The sequence below is a fragment of the Leucopleurus acutus genome, assembly GCF_964270905.1.
Source record: "Leucopleurus acutus genome assembly, chromosome: 2".
Classification (NCBI taxonomy): Eukaryota; Metazoa; Chordata; class Mammalia; order Artiodactyla; family Delphinidae; genus Leucopleurus; species Leucopleurus acutus.
The window spans coordinates 175,875,135-175,895,077 of record NC_139143.1 but is presented as its reverse complement, the minus strand read 5'-3'; the positions used below and the strand labels follow the sequence as shown (position 1 = coordinate 175,895,077).

At 51.6% G+C, this 19,943-nt stretch overlaps 1 protein-coding gene across 4 annotated transcripts in view; it reads left to right on the top strand.

Moving 5' to 3' along the window:
* EPHB2 (EPH receptor B2) overlaps positions 1 to 19,943 on the top strand; it is a gene marked incomplete at both ends in the record, with an annotated part of 186,656 nt that overhangs the window by 152,386 nt on the left and 14,327 nt on the right. For 3 of the 4 annotated variants that reach the window (XM_082833330.1, XM_082833332.1, XM_082833331.1), the window contains 3 exons: positions 8,601 to 8,725; positions 16,644 to 16,806; positions 19,152 to 19,260. In XM_082833330.1, the coding sequence (XP_082689456.1) occupies positions 8,601 to 8,725; positions 16,644 to 16,806; positions 19,152 to 19,260 (397 nt within the window). The remainder of the gene's footprint in view (positions 1 to 8,600; positions 8,726 to 16,643; positions 16,807 to 19,151; positions 19,261 to 19,943) is intronic. The other variant, XM_082833333.1, reaches the window with a different exon arrangement.

Here is a 19,943-nt window from a genome sequence, read left to right as displayed (position 1 = left end):
CCCAGGGGCGTCTCTCCGGTCCTTGCACGAGGCCCCCCTGCATCTCAGAAGCAACAACAGGGCGTCGAGTCCCCCTCAAGCTCCCGCTCTCTCATCTGACTCTCATCTGGGAAAGATTCTCCTCTTTTAAGATCTCAAGTGATTAGAGCGGGTCTACCTGGATAATCCGGGATAATCTCCCATCTCAAGGGCCATAACCTTAATCACATCTGCAAAGTCTCTTTTGCCATGTAATATAACGTATTCACAGATTCCGGGATTAGGTCGTGACATCTTTGGGGGCCGTTATTCTGCCTATCACATGCACACGTAAGTCAGAGTACATCAGCATTCATCCAGTGCAAACACCTCCTTTTACAGAGAGCAAAACTGAGGCCCAGGAGGTTCCTAAGTGGCTGCCCAAGATCATACAGCAGGCCCTTGGCGGAGCTGGTCTCTAACACCCTCGCCAGGTGTCAGAGTCTCTGTCCGTGACACCACTCCACATGGCTTTCTCATGGAAAAATTTTCGACTTTCCAAAGCCCTTTCTGCCAGCCATGTTCTCCTCTGATCCTTTTGCCCTCCTGTGGAGCGGGCACACAGTGGCTGGTCTCTAGAACTGGCATGATCATGTACTCACCTACTTCTCTCCCTGGGGGTGGAGAGGATCAGAGAGAGATAGGACAAGAGGGCCCCCAGTGAGGCCCATGCCTGGGGAAAGGAAGAGAGAGGGGGAGGGCGCGTCCCTCCCTGGGCTGAGGGCTCTAAATGCGTCGTCCTCTTTCATCCTCCCAAGCGTTTTGCAGGGGAGGCACTGCCCGCCTAGACTATCATCTAAGGTTGGTTCAGCTTGCCTGTAACAGGAAGAAAAATAACAGATAGCCGCTGCCACAGTAATGCTGTTTAGCAATCAACCGCAAAAGCAATGGCGTAAAAGCAAGAAGCACTTATCTAGCTCGTGAGTCTCCTGGTTGGATGGTTCTTGGCGGGGAGCATTCATATGTTTGCGCTCCAGCTACTCTGGGTTCCTCAGCAGCTCTTCTCTTTGGATTTTGTCAGGGATCTATTGCATGTTTGGGGTTGAGTGCGGTGGGCTGGTCAGGAATGGCCCTGGTGGGGACAACTGGGGCAACAGCTCCGCCCCATGTATCTCATCCTCCAGCAGGTCGGCCTGGGCGTGTTCTCGTGGCCATGGCGGGGTACCTAGACGGCTGGCAGATACATGCGAGGGCTTTTTCAAGCCTCTGCTTATATCGTATTTGCTTATATTCTATTGGCCGGAGCACGTCACACGGCCAAGCCCAGAGCCAGGATCAGAGGCTGATTACACAAATTACAGGGCAAAGGATATAGAGACAGAGAGGCAAGTAATACAACCAGTCTACCATAGTCGCTTAGACCAAATGGAGATTTATTTTTCTTACGTGTAAAGGATGTCAGAAGACAGGAATTAGGGCGACTCCATGGACTCAGCAGGGATCCATGCCCTGAGGGGGAACGAGGCACACGGAGGGAAGGCTGCTTCCCCAGGTCTCAGCTGGTGAGGAGATTGGAAGCTCCCCCAGGGCTCGCTGGGGGCAGCAGGGCCCCTGACCACCTGCTCCCGCCGCAGAGCAGGCCCTGCCTGGCCAGCCTCCCCTAACCTCTGGACCACAAGCCTCTTTTGTGCCTGCTCCCTGGGGCTCCATCTCCTGGCAGGGGTCACGGGGCGCCACTGATCCCATCCCCCTGCCGGTGTGCCCGGCTGGTAATTGAAAATACCAGAATTCCCTAAAGACCAACTTACAGGGAAACCTGACACCTCAGGGTGGGCGGCGGGCAGCAGGAGGGATGGGAGAACATCCAGCTGTTCCCTTTTCTCCGCCGTTAATCCCCCTGGATTCCAGGAGAAAGGCCAGCCCTCCTTGGCCCTCACTGGCCCGCCTTGATCATCTTCCCAGCAAATGCCTCCTCCTTGCCACACCCAGGGTTACGGGGCTTATGGGATCAGAGCCTGGGTTAGCTGCCTGTAACCCAAGCCTGCCAGCTAAGCCCGCCGAGCCCAGACACCCATGGCTGTGGGGGACCTGCCTCCACCAACAGCTGAGCGCCCAGAGCCAGGGCAGCGGGTGGGTGGTGGGTGAGGGGAGTGAGCCAGAGCCGGATGGAGTTAGCTTTGCAGCAGCCTCTGAGGCCCACTGGTTTCAAGACCTCTGTGGTCAGCCTGCATCGGCCACAGACAGTGGAGGGGAGAGGAGATGCTGGACTTTGGTGGGCCTGGGTTCAAATCCCAGCTCCACTGCTTGGTAACTTTGGGCAAGTTACCTCATACTTCAGTGCCTCCGTTTCCTCACCTATAAAATGAGTATAACAGTAATACCAGCCTCTCAGGGTTGCTGTGAATGTTAAATGAGTTAATTGACGTAAAGCATTTGGAAAAGTGCCTGGTGTAGAGCGAACAAGGAATTGTTAGGTGTTAGCTGTGAGGCCTTCTCTTTTTAATTTTTTAAGGCATCATGGGGCATCCAGAGGTTGTCCAGATGACAAGCTTGCGTTTTAGTTAAGGAACAGGTTGCCACCCCTACCGCAGTCCTTCTGTGGCTCCCCAGTGCCTTTGCGACAAAGCAACTCCTCGGCCTGGAGGTCTGGCCCCCACCTGCCTTGGCAGCCCCGTCCCTGTGCCTCTCCTGAAACTACTTGTACCACTGCGTCAAGACTCTGAGTCTGTGGGCCCCGGAGGAATACTCTAGCCTGGGCAGGTGAGAGGGGCAGTCTCGGGCAGAAGCTGGGCTGGGAGAAGCAGCATGGTGGGTGGAAAATATACTAGACCAGGACTCAGCTGATCTAGGCTCTAGTCCCAGGCCCACCTCTACCTGCTGTGTGACCTTGGACAAGTTACTTCCCTTCTCTGGCCCTGAATCCACTACTCCTCAAAATAGGGGCCACAGGCCAGCAGCATCAGTACCACCTGGGAGATTGTTAGAACTACAAATTCTCAGACCCCATCCCAGACCAGCTGAACCAGAATCTCTGGTGGCGGGAGGAGGGGCCCAGTAATACGAGTTTTAACAAGGTCTCCTGGTTATCTCCTTACTTCCACTCAAGTCGGAAAAGTCCAGTAATCTATAGGGACACATGCTACCACTTTCACCTCCATTATTGGGAGGTGAAATTGCAGGGAGAGATGTGGAAGGAGCAGCTTCACCCCTGCTTGGGACTGGATCACCTTGGCTGAGTTCCAAAACGGAGGCTTGGGTCCAGGAGCTCCACACCAAGTCCGAGTCTTATGGTTTCTCCACTGCCTAGTATGGTGCCCAGCCTGGAGCAGGCACTCATTGGGCTGAAACAAATATGCCTTCTCCATTAGACTGTGCCCCCTGGAAGGCAGAGACCCTGCAAGGTTCCTCTCTTGAGCCCCAGCACCCAGCATCATGCCAACATCACAGTGACTCTGAAGTGAAATTTTTTTCCAGCTTTCTTGAGATATTATTGACATAGATCATATGCAAGTTTAAGGAGTACACTGTGATGTTTCGTTACACATGTATATTGCAAAATGATTGCCTTAGTGAGGTTAGTTAACACCTCCATCCCTTCACATAATTACCTGCGTGTGTGTGTGTTGATAATATTTAAGATCTACTCTCTTAACTTTCCAGTATATAATACAGTATTGTTAATTATAGTCACCCTGCTGTAAATAGGTCCCCAGAACTTATTCACCTTATAGCTGGGAGTTTTTACCCTTTGACCAACATCTCATTTCCTCCAACCCCCAGCCCTGGGTAGCATTCTACTCTATTGAAATATTCTTCATAATATCTCCCTCCTGATGCTGCTGGGCATCACACTTAAACCTTTGCCTGCATTTCTCCTTTCATCCTCACAGCGTCCTTGCCAGGTAAGGGTCCCCATTGGACAGGTATAGAAACTGAGGCTCAGAGAGGTTAAGAGAACTTGGTCAAGGTCACAGTATTGGGGAGTGGAGGAGTAGGGAGTTGCATGCAGGTCTCTCTGATTCCACCTCTGGGCTCCCATCCACTAACCTAGACTGCCCCTCTGGGGTCTGGATTGGAATTTCCTTAGCTGAGCATTCTACAGTTCTCAGCAGGAAACACTAGGTAAATGCACGTAGTAGCGGCGTAATGAGAATACTCCTCACCTATCCCTACGGGCTCAGTGCATGTCTGATGCTCCACAGACGTGCAGTGGCAGCACGCGCCCCCCACGACATACATACCCCTCCCACCTTGGTGAGAGATCCCAGCATTCCAAGGAGCCCTGAAGATGACCTCATCCAGCCCCTCACACCAGAATTATCCTCAGACCCTTGGAGGCAGGGTCAGGGTATATCCCTCCTCGAATCCCTAGTGGCTGAGTTTAAAGCATCCTCACTGATTTTCCAGTGCATGTGAATGCGCGCACATGAGTGCACGCGCGCGCACACACACACACATACACACACACCCTGAGTGGTCACACTGCCCTGTGTTTTGTCTGAGAGGGGCTGAGAAGCTTAGGGGAGGCCTGGGGGCGGGGTGCTTCCTGGACCAGCAGGAAGGGTAAGCCCCCAGCCAGGATCCCCCAGATTAGCCCAGATCTGGGAAACTCCAAAAGGGACCAATTTTGTTGTTTTCAACGGGGAGCTGACTACGACAGGCTGGAGAGAGGGACAGACAGCCCGGGCCTCACAGAGGAGCCAGGGCCGCCAGAAGTTCAGGAGAACAAGCTCTACACAATGGTGGTACCAGAGGGAGGGGTGGGGCTGGGACTGGAGACAGGGTCAAGTAGGGAGGGGACAGAGAGTAGGACCAGCTCTGAGGGACAACAGGGAAAAGAGCTGGGGCAGGATAGTTCAGCTTCAGGCATAGCTCAGCTCCTCACTAGCTGTGTGACCTTGGGGAAGTCACCACACCTCTCTGAGCCTCAGTTTCCTCTTCTGCAAATTGCAGCTATTTACCCCCATCCCACACTGTTGTTGAGAGGATCAAACAAAATGACGCAGGTCAGCTGCTCAGTGCACAGTGGCCAGTGCCTAGTGATACCCGTGAACACTCACAGCACTGACCACGTGCCAGGCACCGCACTGAGCACCTGAAATGCTTTCATTCATCTGTCCTCACAACAGCCCCCAAGGCACGTTACCATTAGGCTCACTTTACAGATGAGGAAACCAAGACACCGAGAGCTCTGACCACTCCTCCACAGGGATCTAGCAATTTCCTCATTAATTTCCGGTGAGCGTTTACTCGGAACTGGGCTGACCGCATGGTAACCAGGGCTGCGCTGGTAGAGAGCCTGAGCCACCAGGTTCAAGGGCTAGCCCTCCACTGCCTTGCCGCATGAGCCTTGAGCAGGTCACTGAACAGCTCCAAGCCTCAGTGTCTCCATCTATAAACTGGGGATGTTAATAGCCCTCAGCTCGTAGGGCAGTTGTGAGAATTCTGTGTTACACCTGTGTTAATAGGTGAGTACCTGGAACAGGGCTTGGCACAGAATAAGAGCTCAGTAAGTGTTAGGCCAGTGGGTTTTTCCTTGTTATTATTATACACATACACACAACCCTGAAAGCTCTTCAAGTGACTTCATGAAGCATGAGAATATGTTGCTTTGTCCAGCCACTTACTGTCTATGTAGCTTCAGGCAAGTCCCTTTACTGTGATTCTCAGTTTCTCCATCTGCAAAATGGGCTGAAGGAGGTCTGCTTCACAGGTTGTTGTGAGGATTAAATGGGTGCATGTGTATTGAGGACATAGCCCAGTATTAGTAGGTGCTCAATAGGCAGTGGTTGGTGGGGCCCCTCCTTTGGATTGGGTCTTCTTGATACCGTGGCAGGGAACAAGGAAGACAGAGTCTCCTTGTTTGACTAAGGAGGAAACTGCTGGGAGCCGGGTCCCTGATCTTCCCAGGAGGCCCACTGCCCCTGGCAGGGCAAGGAGCCAAACTGAGGGACAGGCAGCCCTCCCTTGGGGGGGGCGGTGGGGGGGCGTGGCAGAAAGAACAGAGGCTCTTCAGGGACACCTAGGCCAGGGTCCAAGTCCTTCTTCTGGGTGCTGCCACCCCATCTGGGGTGTCTTGGGCCAATTTTCCACAGCTCCTTGGGGTGCTGGAGGGAAGCCTAGACCCTTTCGGCCCACGCTGGCCCCTGGGCTGATCCAACTCCAGGACAAGGGCTAACCAGGAAGGACAGGCAGGGAACATTTGAGCTGCAAGATCACAGGGATCTTCCAGCTGTGCCCATGGTGCAGAGGAGGAACCAGGTCCAGAGAGGGGGGTCACTTGCCCAAGGTTGCCCGGGCAATTAGTAGCAGGACAGAGAGCAGGGCCTGGGTCTTCTGACCAATAGACAGCTCCCTCCACACTGGGGACAAAGGAACAGAGACAGAGCAGGAAACAGATGAGGATCTCTAAGCACTAATCCTCCAGGATCCCCTACCGTCCCTGATCCATGCTCATGTCAGTGTGGTCAGAGCCCCTAGAAAGCAGGATTTGGGTGGGAGGAGAAGGGTCAGCCTCAGCCTCCTTCGGGAATCACCGTGATGGTCAAGACAGGGCATCCGCTTGTCACGGACCTGCCCAGGAGCCAGGAGAGACTGCAGGAGGTGCCCCCTCTCACCCTGGTGAGTCCTCAGCCCCTCCTGGGACCAGTCACACAATAGGGAAGGACCGGGTCAGGACTCATAGACAAACCCTTCTCTGGAGAGTGGCAGACCTGGGTTCCAATGCCAGCTCCCCCACTGACAGGCTGTGTCATCTCAGGAAGCCTTGTGCTGCTCTGAGCTTCGGGGTCTGCACCTGTCGGTGGGGCTAATACTGCCCCCTCACTGACAGTCAGCTCAGGACGCACACGTGTGAAGGGCCCAGGGCCATGGCTAGTACGTTGTGGGTGCTTTGTGCTTTGCGCAGGCAAAAAGCACAGGCATGGGTGCTCTGTGAAAGAAGGAATCAAGGAAGGGGCAGCAAGCTTGAACTCACTGTGACCTTGGGCAGCTCACAACCCCCTCTGGACCTCAGTTTCCACACCTGTAAATGAGGGGATGGGACTAAATTATTTCTAAGGGTCCTTCTAGCACTAAACACAGCCTCCCCTGACTTTTTTTTTTTTTTTTTTAAATTTTTGGCTGTGTTGGGTCTTCATTGCTGCGTGCGGGCTTTCTCTAGTTGCGGTGAGCGGGCGCTACTCTTCGACGCGGTGTGCAGGCTTCTCATTGCAGTGGCTTCTCTTGTTGCACAGCACGAGCTCTAGGCACACGGGCTTCAGTAGTTGTGGCACACGGGCTTCAGTAGTTGTGGCATGTGGGCTCAGTAGCTGTGGCTCACAGGCTCTAGAGCACAGAGTTGGTAGTTGTGGCGCACGGGCTTAGTTGCTCCCCGGCATGTGGGATCTTCCCAGACCAGGGCTCGAACCCGTGTCCCTTACATTGGCAGGTGGATTCTTAACCACTGCGCCACCAGAGAAGTCCCTCCTCTGACATCTTGTCTCCTACACCTAACCACCCTCCATGAGGGCACTAGCAACGCTGCTGGGAGGGATGGGTGAAATTCCGTAACATGCAATTAACCATTTTAACGTGTACAGTTCCATGGCATTTCGTACATTCACAGTGTTGGGCAATTACCACCTCTATCCAGTGCCAAATCATTTTCATCACCCCAAGGAAAACCCCGTACCCAGCATTCCCCATGCTCCCTCCTCCAGCCCCTGGCAACCACCAGTCTGCTTACTGTCTCTATCACCTTACCTATTCTGAATATTTCATATAAATGGGACCAGACAATATGTGACCATACAGTTTGCATCTGCCTTTCACTTAGCATGTATTTGAGCTTTATCCTCATTGTAGTGTACTTCATTAGTACTTCATTCTCTTTTATGCCTAAATAATATTCTGTTATATATGTATACCACAATATGTTTATCCATTCATCTGTTGATAGACATTTGGGTTGTTCCCACCTTTTAGCTGTTGTGAATAGTACTGCTATAAATATTCATACACAAATATTTGCTTGAGTACCTGTTTTCAGTTCTTTGGGGTATATGATTAGGGGTGGAATGGCTGGATCATATGATAATTCTATGTTTAACTTTTTAAGGAACCACCAAACTGTCTTCCATGGTAGCTATGGATTTATTTTTATATATTTATTTTTCGCAGTCCTTTTTATTCACTGCAGTATCCCTGCACATAGGAGGCACTCAGTGCACATTTGTTGAAGGAATGAATGAATCTCCCACCGTCTCTGCTTCCCTGTCCCAGAGCCCCGTCCCCTTGTCTAGGGTCTGTATGTCCCCTGCTTCAGTAGACTGTAACCTCCAAGAGAGAATGAATTAACATTTCGTCCAACCCACCTGGGGCCAGACCAGAGAAGGGGCCCAATGCATCTGTCTTGAGTTGATGCGGCTGAGCTTCCCCAGGGATGGCTGGAGCTGTCGGTGTCTGTAATCTGAAGGTGCCCCATGAGAGCAGCACCTGTGGCCCTGCACCCTGTCGGCTCCCCAGGCTGGCTGTGTGGCCTAAGCCAGACGCCTTCCCCTCTGTGGTCCCACAGCTCTCTGTCTGGGCACCTTTGAGGCTGGGCCAGAAACTGCACCCTCTCATGCCCACCCCTGACACCTGACCTCTGACCTCTCTTCCAGCTCCATCGGCCGTGTCCATCATGCACCAGGTGAGCCGCACCGTGGACAGCATTACCCTGTCGTGGTCCCAGCCCGACCAGCCCAATGGCGTCATCCTGGATTACGAGCTGCAGTACTATGAGAAGGTACCTGTGCTCCTGGGCGCTCTCCCCACTCCCGCCTCCCGCAGGGCCCCCTTCCAGGCTGGTGCTGGGGTTCTGCCATCCCGCAAGGCTAGGCAGTCTGGTGAAGCAGAAAGAGCACTGGCCTCAGCTCCACTCCTGCCCAGCTGTGAGACCTCAGGCAGTTGCCTTGACCTCTCTGAGTCCTGCTTTTCTGGTCTAGGGGGTCAGGCCACAATCTCAGTGAAACGCAGTGGTCACAGCCCTTTCCCCACCAAGACCCCTTTCATCTTGACTTTGATGGGCTTGATGTTCTGAAAAAACTGGTTTTCCCAAAAGCTGCATTTCTTAAGTAATAATTAGTCATTTACCCATTCTGAAGCAGAGATTTGAAACTGCTCAAGAGAGCTTCTGACAGGGTGAGAGGGTGGAGCTTCCTCCCCATGTTGCTCTGATTCCAGCTAAAACACTCGTTTTTGTTTGCCTGAGTGCCCTTTGTATGTATGGGGAGAGAGTGATTTCTCTTTGAGCTTTTAAATCAGACCTTTATTACTCCCTCAGGGACCTAGGGTTGGAAGCCACTGGTGTAGAAGAAGGAGCATTGGACGAGGAATGAGAAGCTGTAGGTTCAAATCCCAGCTCCATCCATAACCAGCTGTGTGACCTTGGGCGGGCATCTTTCTCTCTCTGAGCCTCAGTTTCCCCCTGTGTCAAATACAAATGAGACCACCTCTCTCGCGTGGCGGCTGTGAAGGTTAGGGAGAAAAGGCAGGTGGTGTGCCCAGCATTGCCTGGCCCTCAGCAGAGACAAGTGTGCTTTCCCTTCCTCCCTCTTTTGTGCTGCCTGCTTCTCGGTGGGCAAGAGCTACATGATGTAAGGCCAGGTGAGCTCAGCACATCTGAATGTGGGGTCTGCACAGTACAGAGTCAGCAGGGGACAGAGCAGCTGGACATCAGAGGCCCAGAAAACTCTCTCTTTGGGATGATGACATTTTTAACTGCTCCCTGAGGCACCCAATAGCCACAGAGACTGTCCCTGGGAAAGGGATCACCGGGCTCCCATTTAGACTAGGTTGTAAATGACTACAGGAAGCACATTAGTTGAGGGTAAGCCCACTGGGAAATAGAAAAGGATGGAAAAGCTTTCCCTAACGACCAAGAGGAAGAGAGGGGGAGTCATTTCCAGCCAGCCCTGCTGGGGCCCGCGTTCTGAGGCCCAGCCCAGCCCTCCTACTCTATTAACCCCTGGATCGGCCTAACTCTGGTGAGTCTCAGAGGTTCAGCAAACACCTGTCCAGCCTCACCTGGCTGGTTTGTGATTGCGTCCTTGCTCATCCCCTCGTCTAAGCAGTGCACTCCGAGAGACCGGGAACCACATCTGTCCAGCACACCACCTGCTGCCAGCGCCCTGGGCCTGGCACCAAGGAGACGCTTGATAAGCATTGACTGAATAAATAAGTGAGTGGATCCCTTCCCGTGGCCTCGGTAGAGAGTGGAGACCTTGCCTTATCTCCGCTGCGTCCCTCGCCTGGCACACAGTAGGTGCTTGAGGTGTTGTTGGACAGCTGGAGCTGGGATGAGGTGAGGGAAGCAACTCCACCCTCGCTGGGCCCTGGAGAGCCTTAAAGTAGCTGGGCACCCAGGGTAGCTGGACCAGCTGCTCCCAGGCCCAGGAAGCCCCAGCCTTTGCAGAACATTTCCACCCCCTCTGGCAGGGACAGTTTAGCAGCTCAGAATTAAAAAAAAAAAAAAAAAAAAAACTAATTAAGAAGCTTTATGATTAAATGAAACTGAAAGCATTTGTCCCCAAAGATTGGAACGGAAATGAGAAATCCCGGCGCGGGTCCTGCCTACGACCCATTTCCTACCGAGAAGGGAGGGGCTGGGGAGGCTGTCGGAGGTGTGAACCAGGAGGCAGCACTGTCCTACTTTCCGCCGCTACCTGGGCATCCCCAGGCCCCTGCCAGGGGTGGCAGGAGCAGCAGGCCCTGCAGCAGCCATAGTTATCACCTGCTCACATTTCCTGAGTGCCCACTATGGGCTGAGCACATCCCCTCTGTTACCTCATTCATCCTCGCAGCAGTGCTATTCGTCTCACTGGACAGGAGGGGAAACTGAGGCACAGGGAAGTTGTGTAACTTGTCCAAGAGCACCCAGCTGCTAAGTGGAAGACTTCACCTGGCCCTCCTGCCTCCCAGTTTTCTCCCAGGGATATTCTGGAATGACTGTTAAGAGGTGGACAGGAACAGGCCCTGATGGAGAATTGTAGGCACAAATGGCAAGAGAGGGGCAGACATGAGGTACAGCTCTGATGAGACGTGGCCTTACTTCTGTCAACCCCTCCTCCCAGGGCCTGGGTGCAGAAAGAGACAGCTTGGCTCTGCAAGTGGGCAGATGGACTCTGGTTTGTTCAACATTCACTGTCACCAGCTTTGGGCTGGGCTGCTGGATGCCAGGAATACTCAGAGTAACCAGACATGCCTGAAGGCCTCAGGGATTTCACAGTCCAAGGGAAAAGACAGGTTCAGACACAAATAGCCGTTAGACAAGATGTGCTACAGGCCACAGAAGGGCCAGCAAAGGTTTCATGGGGCCACCATAATCCTGGCATGGATGAGAGGAAATCTTCATTTAGGTTACATTTGAGCCGAGCCTTGAAAGAGGCTAGGAGTTAACCAGACAGACAAGTGATGAGAGCAGGGTCATTCCAGATGGCAAGAACAGCATGTGCAAAGGCCCTGGGGCAGAAGTGTGCTAGCTGCATTCAGGGAACAAAGAAGGCGAGAGTGGCAGGAACGACCAGAACAAGGGAGGGATTGGTAGGGGAGGAGTTTGGGGAGGGAGGCGGGGTGGGGTTGTGGTGGGACTTCCAGGAGTTAGAGTCTGGATTCAATTTAATGGGGTATGATAGGAAGCCATCAGGAGATTCTAGAAGGATGTGATCTGACTCCTATTACTTTTAAGATTCCTACTACTTGCCATGTGGAGAATAGACTGCAAGGGGGTCCCAGGGACACCGTAGACCCAGCACAGGGCTCTTATGGGACGCCAAGAGAGAAATGATGGTGACATGGAGTTGGAGGGCTGGCAGCAGAGATGGTGAGAAGCTGACAAATTCAGACAATATTTTGGAACTCAGGGGACCAGGGAGATGTGAAAGATGACTCCCAGTGGATGGCGGTGCCTTTTCCCAGGGGCACATGTGGGTTTGTGATTTGCAGAGGTAGGTGCAGTGCTTGCCAGGGGTAGGGAGATGGTAGCCAAGAACAGACAAGAGAGGGTGCAGAGGAAACACAGAAGTGGAAGGATAGGATCCAGGAGAAAGGCAGGATTTAAGGAGAGAAAGAAAAAGTTGTTGATGAAAGTGTCGGGGAAGACACCAGCAGAGGGTGAGCAGGAGAGCCAGACGTGGCTTCTATCCCTGATCTCTGACATCCCAGCCACCATCTCTACTTTTCTGAGTCAGCCCCACCCTTGGGGAGGCAGAGCCGCGCTGCTCGTGGTGAGATTTGTTTCTGGTAAGTCCACAGCCAGCTCTTACCCAACACTCCAGCATCCTCCTGGTGCCTGCAGTTGATTTCTTTAATGAATGCTCCAGACCCTCCCAGGTAGGGAAATTAGGAACTGAGCCCTGCAGTCCCCTGTGGGCCCCACCCCCCATCATCCTTCCCACTCCTCCTTTCCTTCTTTAGAAAGGGCTCTTTTGGAGCAGCCTCTCCGTTTGGCCTTTCCCCAGCTCCACTGGGATTTCCCAGCCTGCCTGGAGCCCGGAGCTGACAACCACGTTGCTGGAAGGTTTCTGGATGCCGTTGACGAATGGTGTTAGCTAGACCATGGTTGGCCATTTCCATTGGTTCTGGCATCCCAGGGGAGGTGGCCTCCTTTGGCAGCTGCCCTGAAGCACACAGGTTCACGCTCCCTTTGGCTCCCCAAGAGCTCAAGAAGAGTCATTTGTGAGGCGGATGGGCCCTCGTAGGCCACATCGATTTATGTGTTTATTCAACAGAAACTTCTACTTGGCAGAAGTGTAGGGAAAGGATATTCCAGACAGAAGAGACAATGGTTGGGGGAGCAAGGAGTGAACTATGAAAGTCCAGGCTGCATTCAGGTTGTTGCCCAGTGTACATGGAGTTGTATCTACATGGAGAGGTTTGTCACTCATTCATTCACTTTTGCAGTCACTCATTCATTTAATGACCGTTGGTGAAGGCCTACTCTATCACGTGTTGATGATAACAGTGATGGTGGTAGCCTACATTTACTAAGTTTTTAGGTGTCCTAGAGACTATGGTAAAAGCTTTCCCCTTGGGCTTCCCTGGTGGCGCAGTGGTTGAGAGTCTGCCTGCCGATGCAGGGGATGCGGGTTCGTGCCCTGGTCCGGGAAGATCCCACATGCCGCGGAGCGGCTGGGCCCGTGAGCCATGGCCGCTGAGCCTGCACGTCCGGAGCCTGTGCTCCGCAGCGGGAGAGGCCACAACAGTGAGAGGCCTGCGTACCGCAAAAAAAAAAAAAAAAAAAGAAGCTTTCCCCTTTTTTTCCTATTAAATCTCCACAATCACCCTGTATGGTACATAGTGGTGTTATACCACTTTAGCGATGAGAGCACCGAGGCTGAGAGGGCTTAAGAAATGCAACCAGTGCCTCTGGTCCATTGGGTAAGGATCTAAACTGAGCACTAGTGGATTTCGTACTAAATTTCTTCCCATAATCTGTTGGTGCTTAACCTTTATGCAGATAATGGGACTTCGAAGAGAGGGGAGAGGGAAGGGAATTGATGGCTATTGAGCACCTCCAATGTGCCAGGCACTACCTGATCAAATTTTATCTTCACAACAACCCTGAAAAGTTGGCATTTATTGCTCCATTTTCCGGAATAGAAAACGGGCTCAGGGAAGTGAAGGGTCTTTCCCAAGGTCACAGTGCAAAGAAGTGGAAGAGCTGGCATTTGAAATGACTTTCAATCCCATGCTCAGTCCTGTGCCTAGCTTTACAGAAGGAATCCACTCAGGTTAGTGCCTAAATTTCCCGAGGCACCTATGCCACCAACAGTTTCCTCCCATCTCCTCATTACAATCAGAAACTTTCAACTTCCAGCCTCTAAGCGGGCAGCCACCGTCTGCAGAATCCAATCCCCCTTTTCAAGCCTGAGCCCATCCCGTGCTGGACAGCGGCACCTAGTGGCCAACTGTGGGACTGCATCCCAGGTTCATAGAATGAATAGTTTAACATTCACCCATTCATTCATTATGTCAGTAGTTAGTGAGCACATACTACGTGCCCAGCCTGGGGGTACCAGAGATGAACCCTGCCCCAGGGAACCCACAGGCTTAGAGAAGACACATTTATATCAGAACAGTGGGTGGGAGAGGAGACAATGGACCTGCAGTCTCTGGCTGGGACATCTGGGAAGTCTCCCCAGCCGAGGCGATACTTGTGCTGAGTCTTGAATGATAAGTAGGGAACTGCCAGGCAAATGAGTAAAGAGTATTTCAGACAGGGGCAACAGCACTTGCAAAGGCTCAGAATGTCCAGGGAAGGTCGGATTGCCAAATAAAATATAGGACACCAGGTTATATTTGAATTTTTTAAAATATATTTTTAGTATAAGTATGTCTCAAAGAATGCACGGGACATACTTATACTAAAAAATTATTCGTTGTTGAGCAGAAATTCAGATTTAGCTGAGCATTCTGTTTTGTTTTGTTTTTTCTAAATCTGGCAGCCCTACTAGGGAAAGGGGAAGCAGCTGCATATAGCTGGAGCCTGGAGGACCCTGGGGATGTGGCAGGAGAGACTGGCAAAAGCCAAGTCATGGAGAGTCTGGAATGCCAGGCAAAGGAGTACAGCCTTCGCCCTGTGGCCGTTGGCAAAGGACTTTGCATGCAGGCCCCTATGCTTGGTACAGGGGAACGAAACATAGCCCCTTCCCTCTGGAGTTTACAATCAAGGGAGTGAGATGAGCATGGGCCTAGGGTGACGGGACATAGCCGAAACCAGACAGCAAGTGCTCCAGGGCTCAGAGGAGGGGAGGCACATCTGGTGAGGAAGTCAAGGAGGCTTCCTGGAGGAGTAGGCAGGTGATCTGGCTCAGGAGAAGAGACTGCCTATCCACTACTGCCCCCACATCCCAAGCTCTTTCTCACCTCCTTGCCTTTGCACCTGCTGCTCCTTCCCAGCAACGCCCTCCCGCTTCTTTGCCTGCGTGACTTCTATTTGTTCTTTAAGATTCCGTTCCAGTTGCCCCCAGTCTCCAGGGAGATTTCCTTGACATCATCTGATATCCCCCAGCCAGGCCAGGTCACATGCCCCTGGGCTCACTGCGCTTACCCTACCCGTGTAAGCATTTCATACATATTAATTCATTTCATTCTCTGAACGCTTTGAGGTAGCTATTATTATTATTATCCCCATTTTACAGGTGAGGAAAAGGAGGCAGAGAGAAGTTAAGGAACTTGCCCAAGGTCACAAAGGTAGTAAATAATAGAGTCAGGATTTGAACCGAGAAAGTCTGGCTCCAGTTCCCTTTAACCTATGCACTATAATAACACTGTAATTACATTATTACAGTGTAGTTGTGTAATTACATAATAGGATTGTAGTTACAATTATTATCTGTAATAACATTGCTCACACTGAATTTAATTGTTTCATGAGAGTTTTCAAGGGCTCTGCGTACCCGGCCACGTACAGGATTAACATGTACAATTAGGTGTGCATTTTTCTACATAAGGGTTCATAGCTTTTCATCAGTTTCTCAAAGGGGTTCATGATCCTCAAAGGGTTAAGACCTCCCCACCATTTGCTTTGCTGAACTGAGCTCTCCAAGGAGGCCAGGGCCTCTGCTTTACCTCCTGTGGGTCCCTAGTGCCCAACCCAGGGCCTAGTGCAAAGAGGGTATTTGGGGAGGATTTGCTGGGTAGCTGACAGACACCTGAACAAGCATCATGTAGGCTGGTAAACATCTGCATCAACTCAAGCACTTTTCTACTCCCACTGCAGCAGCTGGATCTTTGTCCTGTCCCAGACTCCTCAGGTCACCCTGGGCAGTGATCAGGTCAGAATTGGCATTCTCCTCTCTCAAAGGAGGGAACATCAGGTCCTGGGTATCCAAAGGCATGGGTATTAGAGGTGGCTCCATGCAGGAGACTTAGTTTGAGTCCCAAAGCAGCCACCAACTGATGTATGTGACCTTGAGCATCATTTTCCCTTTCTGGGCCTTAATTCCTGCCTCACTCAAATGTGCTGAGGCTGAAAGGGGGTCCGTCCACTTCATCCGTAGAGGCATGAGGCAGGAAGAGGGATGCAGAAGTGAATAAGTTGGGCCCTCTCCCTGCTGTCTCTAAGAACCCACAGTCTAGTCTTCAGGGTCTGCATACAGTGGCCACTCAGCATATGTGTATTAGTCAGCTGTTATTGAGATGATGCTGCAGAACAAACAATTCCCACAATCCAGTGGCTTACAACAACAAGTGGCTATTTTTCTTGCTCATAGGTTTTTGTCTGTGGGTCAGCTGAGGTGGTGCTGTTTCAGCCTAGGAGTTAGGTCAAGGTCTTCTTCACAAGTTTCTCCTTCTGGAACCAGCTGTTACCCAGGTTAAGCCTCACCATGGCAGATGGCAGAAGCATAAGAGACCAGGTCAAATCAACAAGCACATTAAAGCCTCTACTTGCATCACGTCCTTTAGAATATTCCAACAGCCAAACCAAGTCACATGAACAAATTCAGCATCCGTGAGGCAAAGAAATATGCTCTGCCTTCTTTTGTGGGAAGTGTTGCAAATCATACGCAAAAGGTTTGGGTATGTGATTCTGTTACAGGAAAGGAGTGAAGAATTTGGAACCACAGATGTTTGTCCAGTAGCCAGACCTGCCCCAAGTGGCAGGAGTGGATGGTGGACTCTGGGCTACAACCTCATTAACTGTTTTCTCTGTTCCTCGGCAGGAGCTGAGTGAGTACAACGCCACAGCCATAAAAAGCCCCACCAACACGGTCACTGTGCAGGGCCTCAAAGCCGGCGCCATCTATGTCTTCCAGGTGCGGGCACGCACCGTGGCGGGCTACGGGCGCTACAGTGGCAAGATGTACTTCCAGACCATGACAGAAGGTAAGCAGGGTGCAGAGGGCAGGAGGAGGGTGTTGACTCTGCAAACAGAACAAGGACCACCTCCTACAAAGTGCCTTTGTGCAAATTAGAAAAGGCACCCCCTCTTCTAGATGTCAATTCTCCCTCCCTCCCGGGTGAGAACCTTTGTGCACTGTACAAACCGCACAGCCACATATAGAGGACTGTTTCTGTGGCCCGGAAAAGATATGAGCTCCTCCGTTACCATCATGTCCTTTCCCAGGACCGTTGGGAGCTCAGCCCCAATTTGCAAAGCCACTCTGAGCAAGCCAGTTCCATTCCCTGGGCCAGTTTCTTCTCATCGATGAAATGAAAGTATCATATTCCATCTGAGAGAGCAAACATTTTATCCATACATTGCTCCAATGACTTGCGGTTGGTTTGAGAAGAATTCTGAAGCCACATCTGAGCTCAGCAGGGAGAAGTGCAGGGATGGATTAGTAATGTCTTCCCTGGGCAAGAGAATGGAAGGTTGTAGCCCGTGTGCTTTGTGTCTCCAAGTTTGGGACCACATGGTCTCTAAGCACCCTTCCTGCTCTAATAATCTTTGAGAAGCAGCACAGTTATAGAATGCAGACTCTAATGCCTGACAGTGCTAATTCAGCTCTAGCTGTGTGGTCCTGAGTAACTCACCTTACCACTCGGAGCCTCAATTTTCTGATCTATAAATGGGGATGATAACAACTAACTCATTATCATCATCATCATCAAACTAGGCTCAGGATGGGGGATAAAGGTACAGGCCATAGCACAGGGTTGGCACTACATCTCACGTACTTAGTGCTCACCAGATAGTAGTTAAGGTCATAGTTGTCATTGCTGTGAGTCTGGGGGCCCTTTCCCCAACCAGCCAAACTCCAGAGCAGAATACTTATGACCAGACTTCAGTATCCCTTCTTAGCATCTGCTTCAACCACTGGGCATGGGCCTCAGCCTTTGCCTGGTTGAACATTTCAGAGGCTCCTGGACCCCTGAATTCTTATCACAAAGTCTTATCACAAAAGTCCTCCCTTATAGCTCCACCATCTCTTCTAGTATTCACCTCCTCTGGAAAATCCCCCTTCCTCATGGCCAGCGTTTTTCACCTCTCTAGGTCCTCTTGCATGTTGGATGAGGGTCACTGACCTGGGGATCGGGGAACTGTCTCAAGATCTTTCTTTATTAATTCAACAAATATGTGTTGGTTCTAAGGACCCACAAATGACCTAGTCCCTGACTTCAATAAGTTCCTGTCCGGTCATGGAGGCAATGAGAAGTAGTAATAATAAAATTTTAAACAATGAAGATGTTGATGACGTTGAGAATGCACCGAATGGTTTCCAAGAGCCAGGGCCAATGCTGGGCACATTTTACACATTATCTCACTTAAGCCCACGGCCTTGGATCAAACAGACCTGGGTTCGGATGCTGGCACTGGCCACTTTCTAACTGTGTGACCTTAAGCAAATCACAATTTTGCTAAGCCTTAGTTTCCTGATCTGTTAAATGGGATAATTATAGGCAGTACATCATAGGACTATTCTGAGAATTACACAAGATGCATAACATACTTAACCATGACAGACACTTAAAACACTTAAGAACAATAGTAGTTAATATTTACTGAGTGCTCACTTTGTGCTACAAGTTATGCTAAGTCCTTTACGCAAAAATCCCACGAAATGGGAATTATTCTTCTTCTCACTTTACGTATGAGGAAACTGAGCCATAGAGAGGTAAGTCACTTTACCAGAGATCACACAGATAGTAAGTGGCACCATTGGGACTCAAACCCAAGGAGTTCAGTTTCAGAGTCTGTGCTTTTTTTTTTTTTTTTTTTTTTTTTTTTGCGATACGCCGGCCTCTCACTGTTGTGGCCTCTCCCGTTGCGGAGCACAGGCTCCGGACGCGCAGGCTCAGCAGCCATGGCTCACGGGCCCAGCCGCTCTGCAGCATGTGGGATCTTCCCGGACCGGGGCACAAACCCGTGTCCCCTGTATTGGCAGGCGGACTCTCAACCACTGCGCCACCAGGGAAGCCCGAGTCTGTGCTTTTAACTGCCTCTGTATATGTGTCAGATAATTATTATTATTGATTTTCATATCAAATTGAGATGCAGGCATTATTATGCCCATTTTATAGATGAGAAATTGAGAGTTGGAGCAGTTCACGGACTTGTCCAAGGTTACTTGTGAGGGAGTGACGGCCAGTTCTCCACCCGAGCATGACAGATACTCTGTCAGGAGCGGAACAGACCTGGGATCCAAGGAGACCCAGTGTGGTGGGGATGCAGGGGGTCATGACCCCCAGAGCCAGGCTGAGAACACTGTGCTGTGCTTCCTCCCCAGCCGAGTACCAGACAAGCATCCAGGAGAAGCTGCCCCTCATCATCGGCTCCTCGGCAGCTGGCCTGGTCTTCCTCATCGCTGTGGTTGTGATCGCCATCGTGTGTAACAGGTGGGTGGTGTCCCCCGGCCTGGCCCAGGCCTGGCTGTCCAAGAGGGCTGTCCGCCCATTCTGCCATTCCTGAACAGTGTTTGTGAACAGAGGGAACAGGAGGGGCTCGGGTGGCCTGGAGACCCACAAGTGGCCTCCCACTGCCTAAATGGCCATGGTTGGTAGTCCATCCCTTTGAGTCAAGCATTGCCCTGGACAAGTCCACTATTCGAGGAGGTGGCACATTGAGACACTGATACTCCAGCATGAAGGGACGTCTCAGAACAGTGGGTGGGAAAGACTGCAGGATGCCGGGAGCCAGGGATGGTGGAGAGGGAGTACCAATCACCCTACTTTCTGCTCTAGTAGAGGCCCCTTCATGAATAGGGCCATAAGCAGACTGAGGAACTCGGGTAAGCCCCCCTGGCTGAGGTGGCTGGAAGGAAGGGGAGAGGACACAGACAGGAAGAAGTGCAGGAAAGGGCATCCCAAGTGTCTGGCACAGCACAGGCAAAGGCAGGCGATGGGACCGGTTCCTGGACTTCTGCTGGGCTTAATGCAAAGACTCTCCCTTCTTCCTTAGAGCTCCCCACTTAAGACCAGACTAGGTCATAAGGTCAGATGGACAGAAGCCCCTGAGTTTCTGGGGCCAGGGGCCATGGCCAGAGATGACTTTGCTCTTTGAAAGGGGCTCAGCTGGTGAG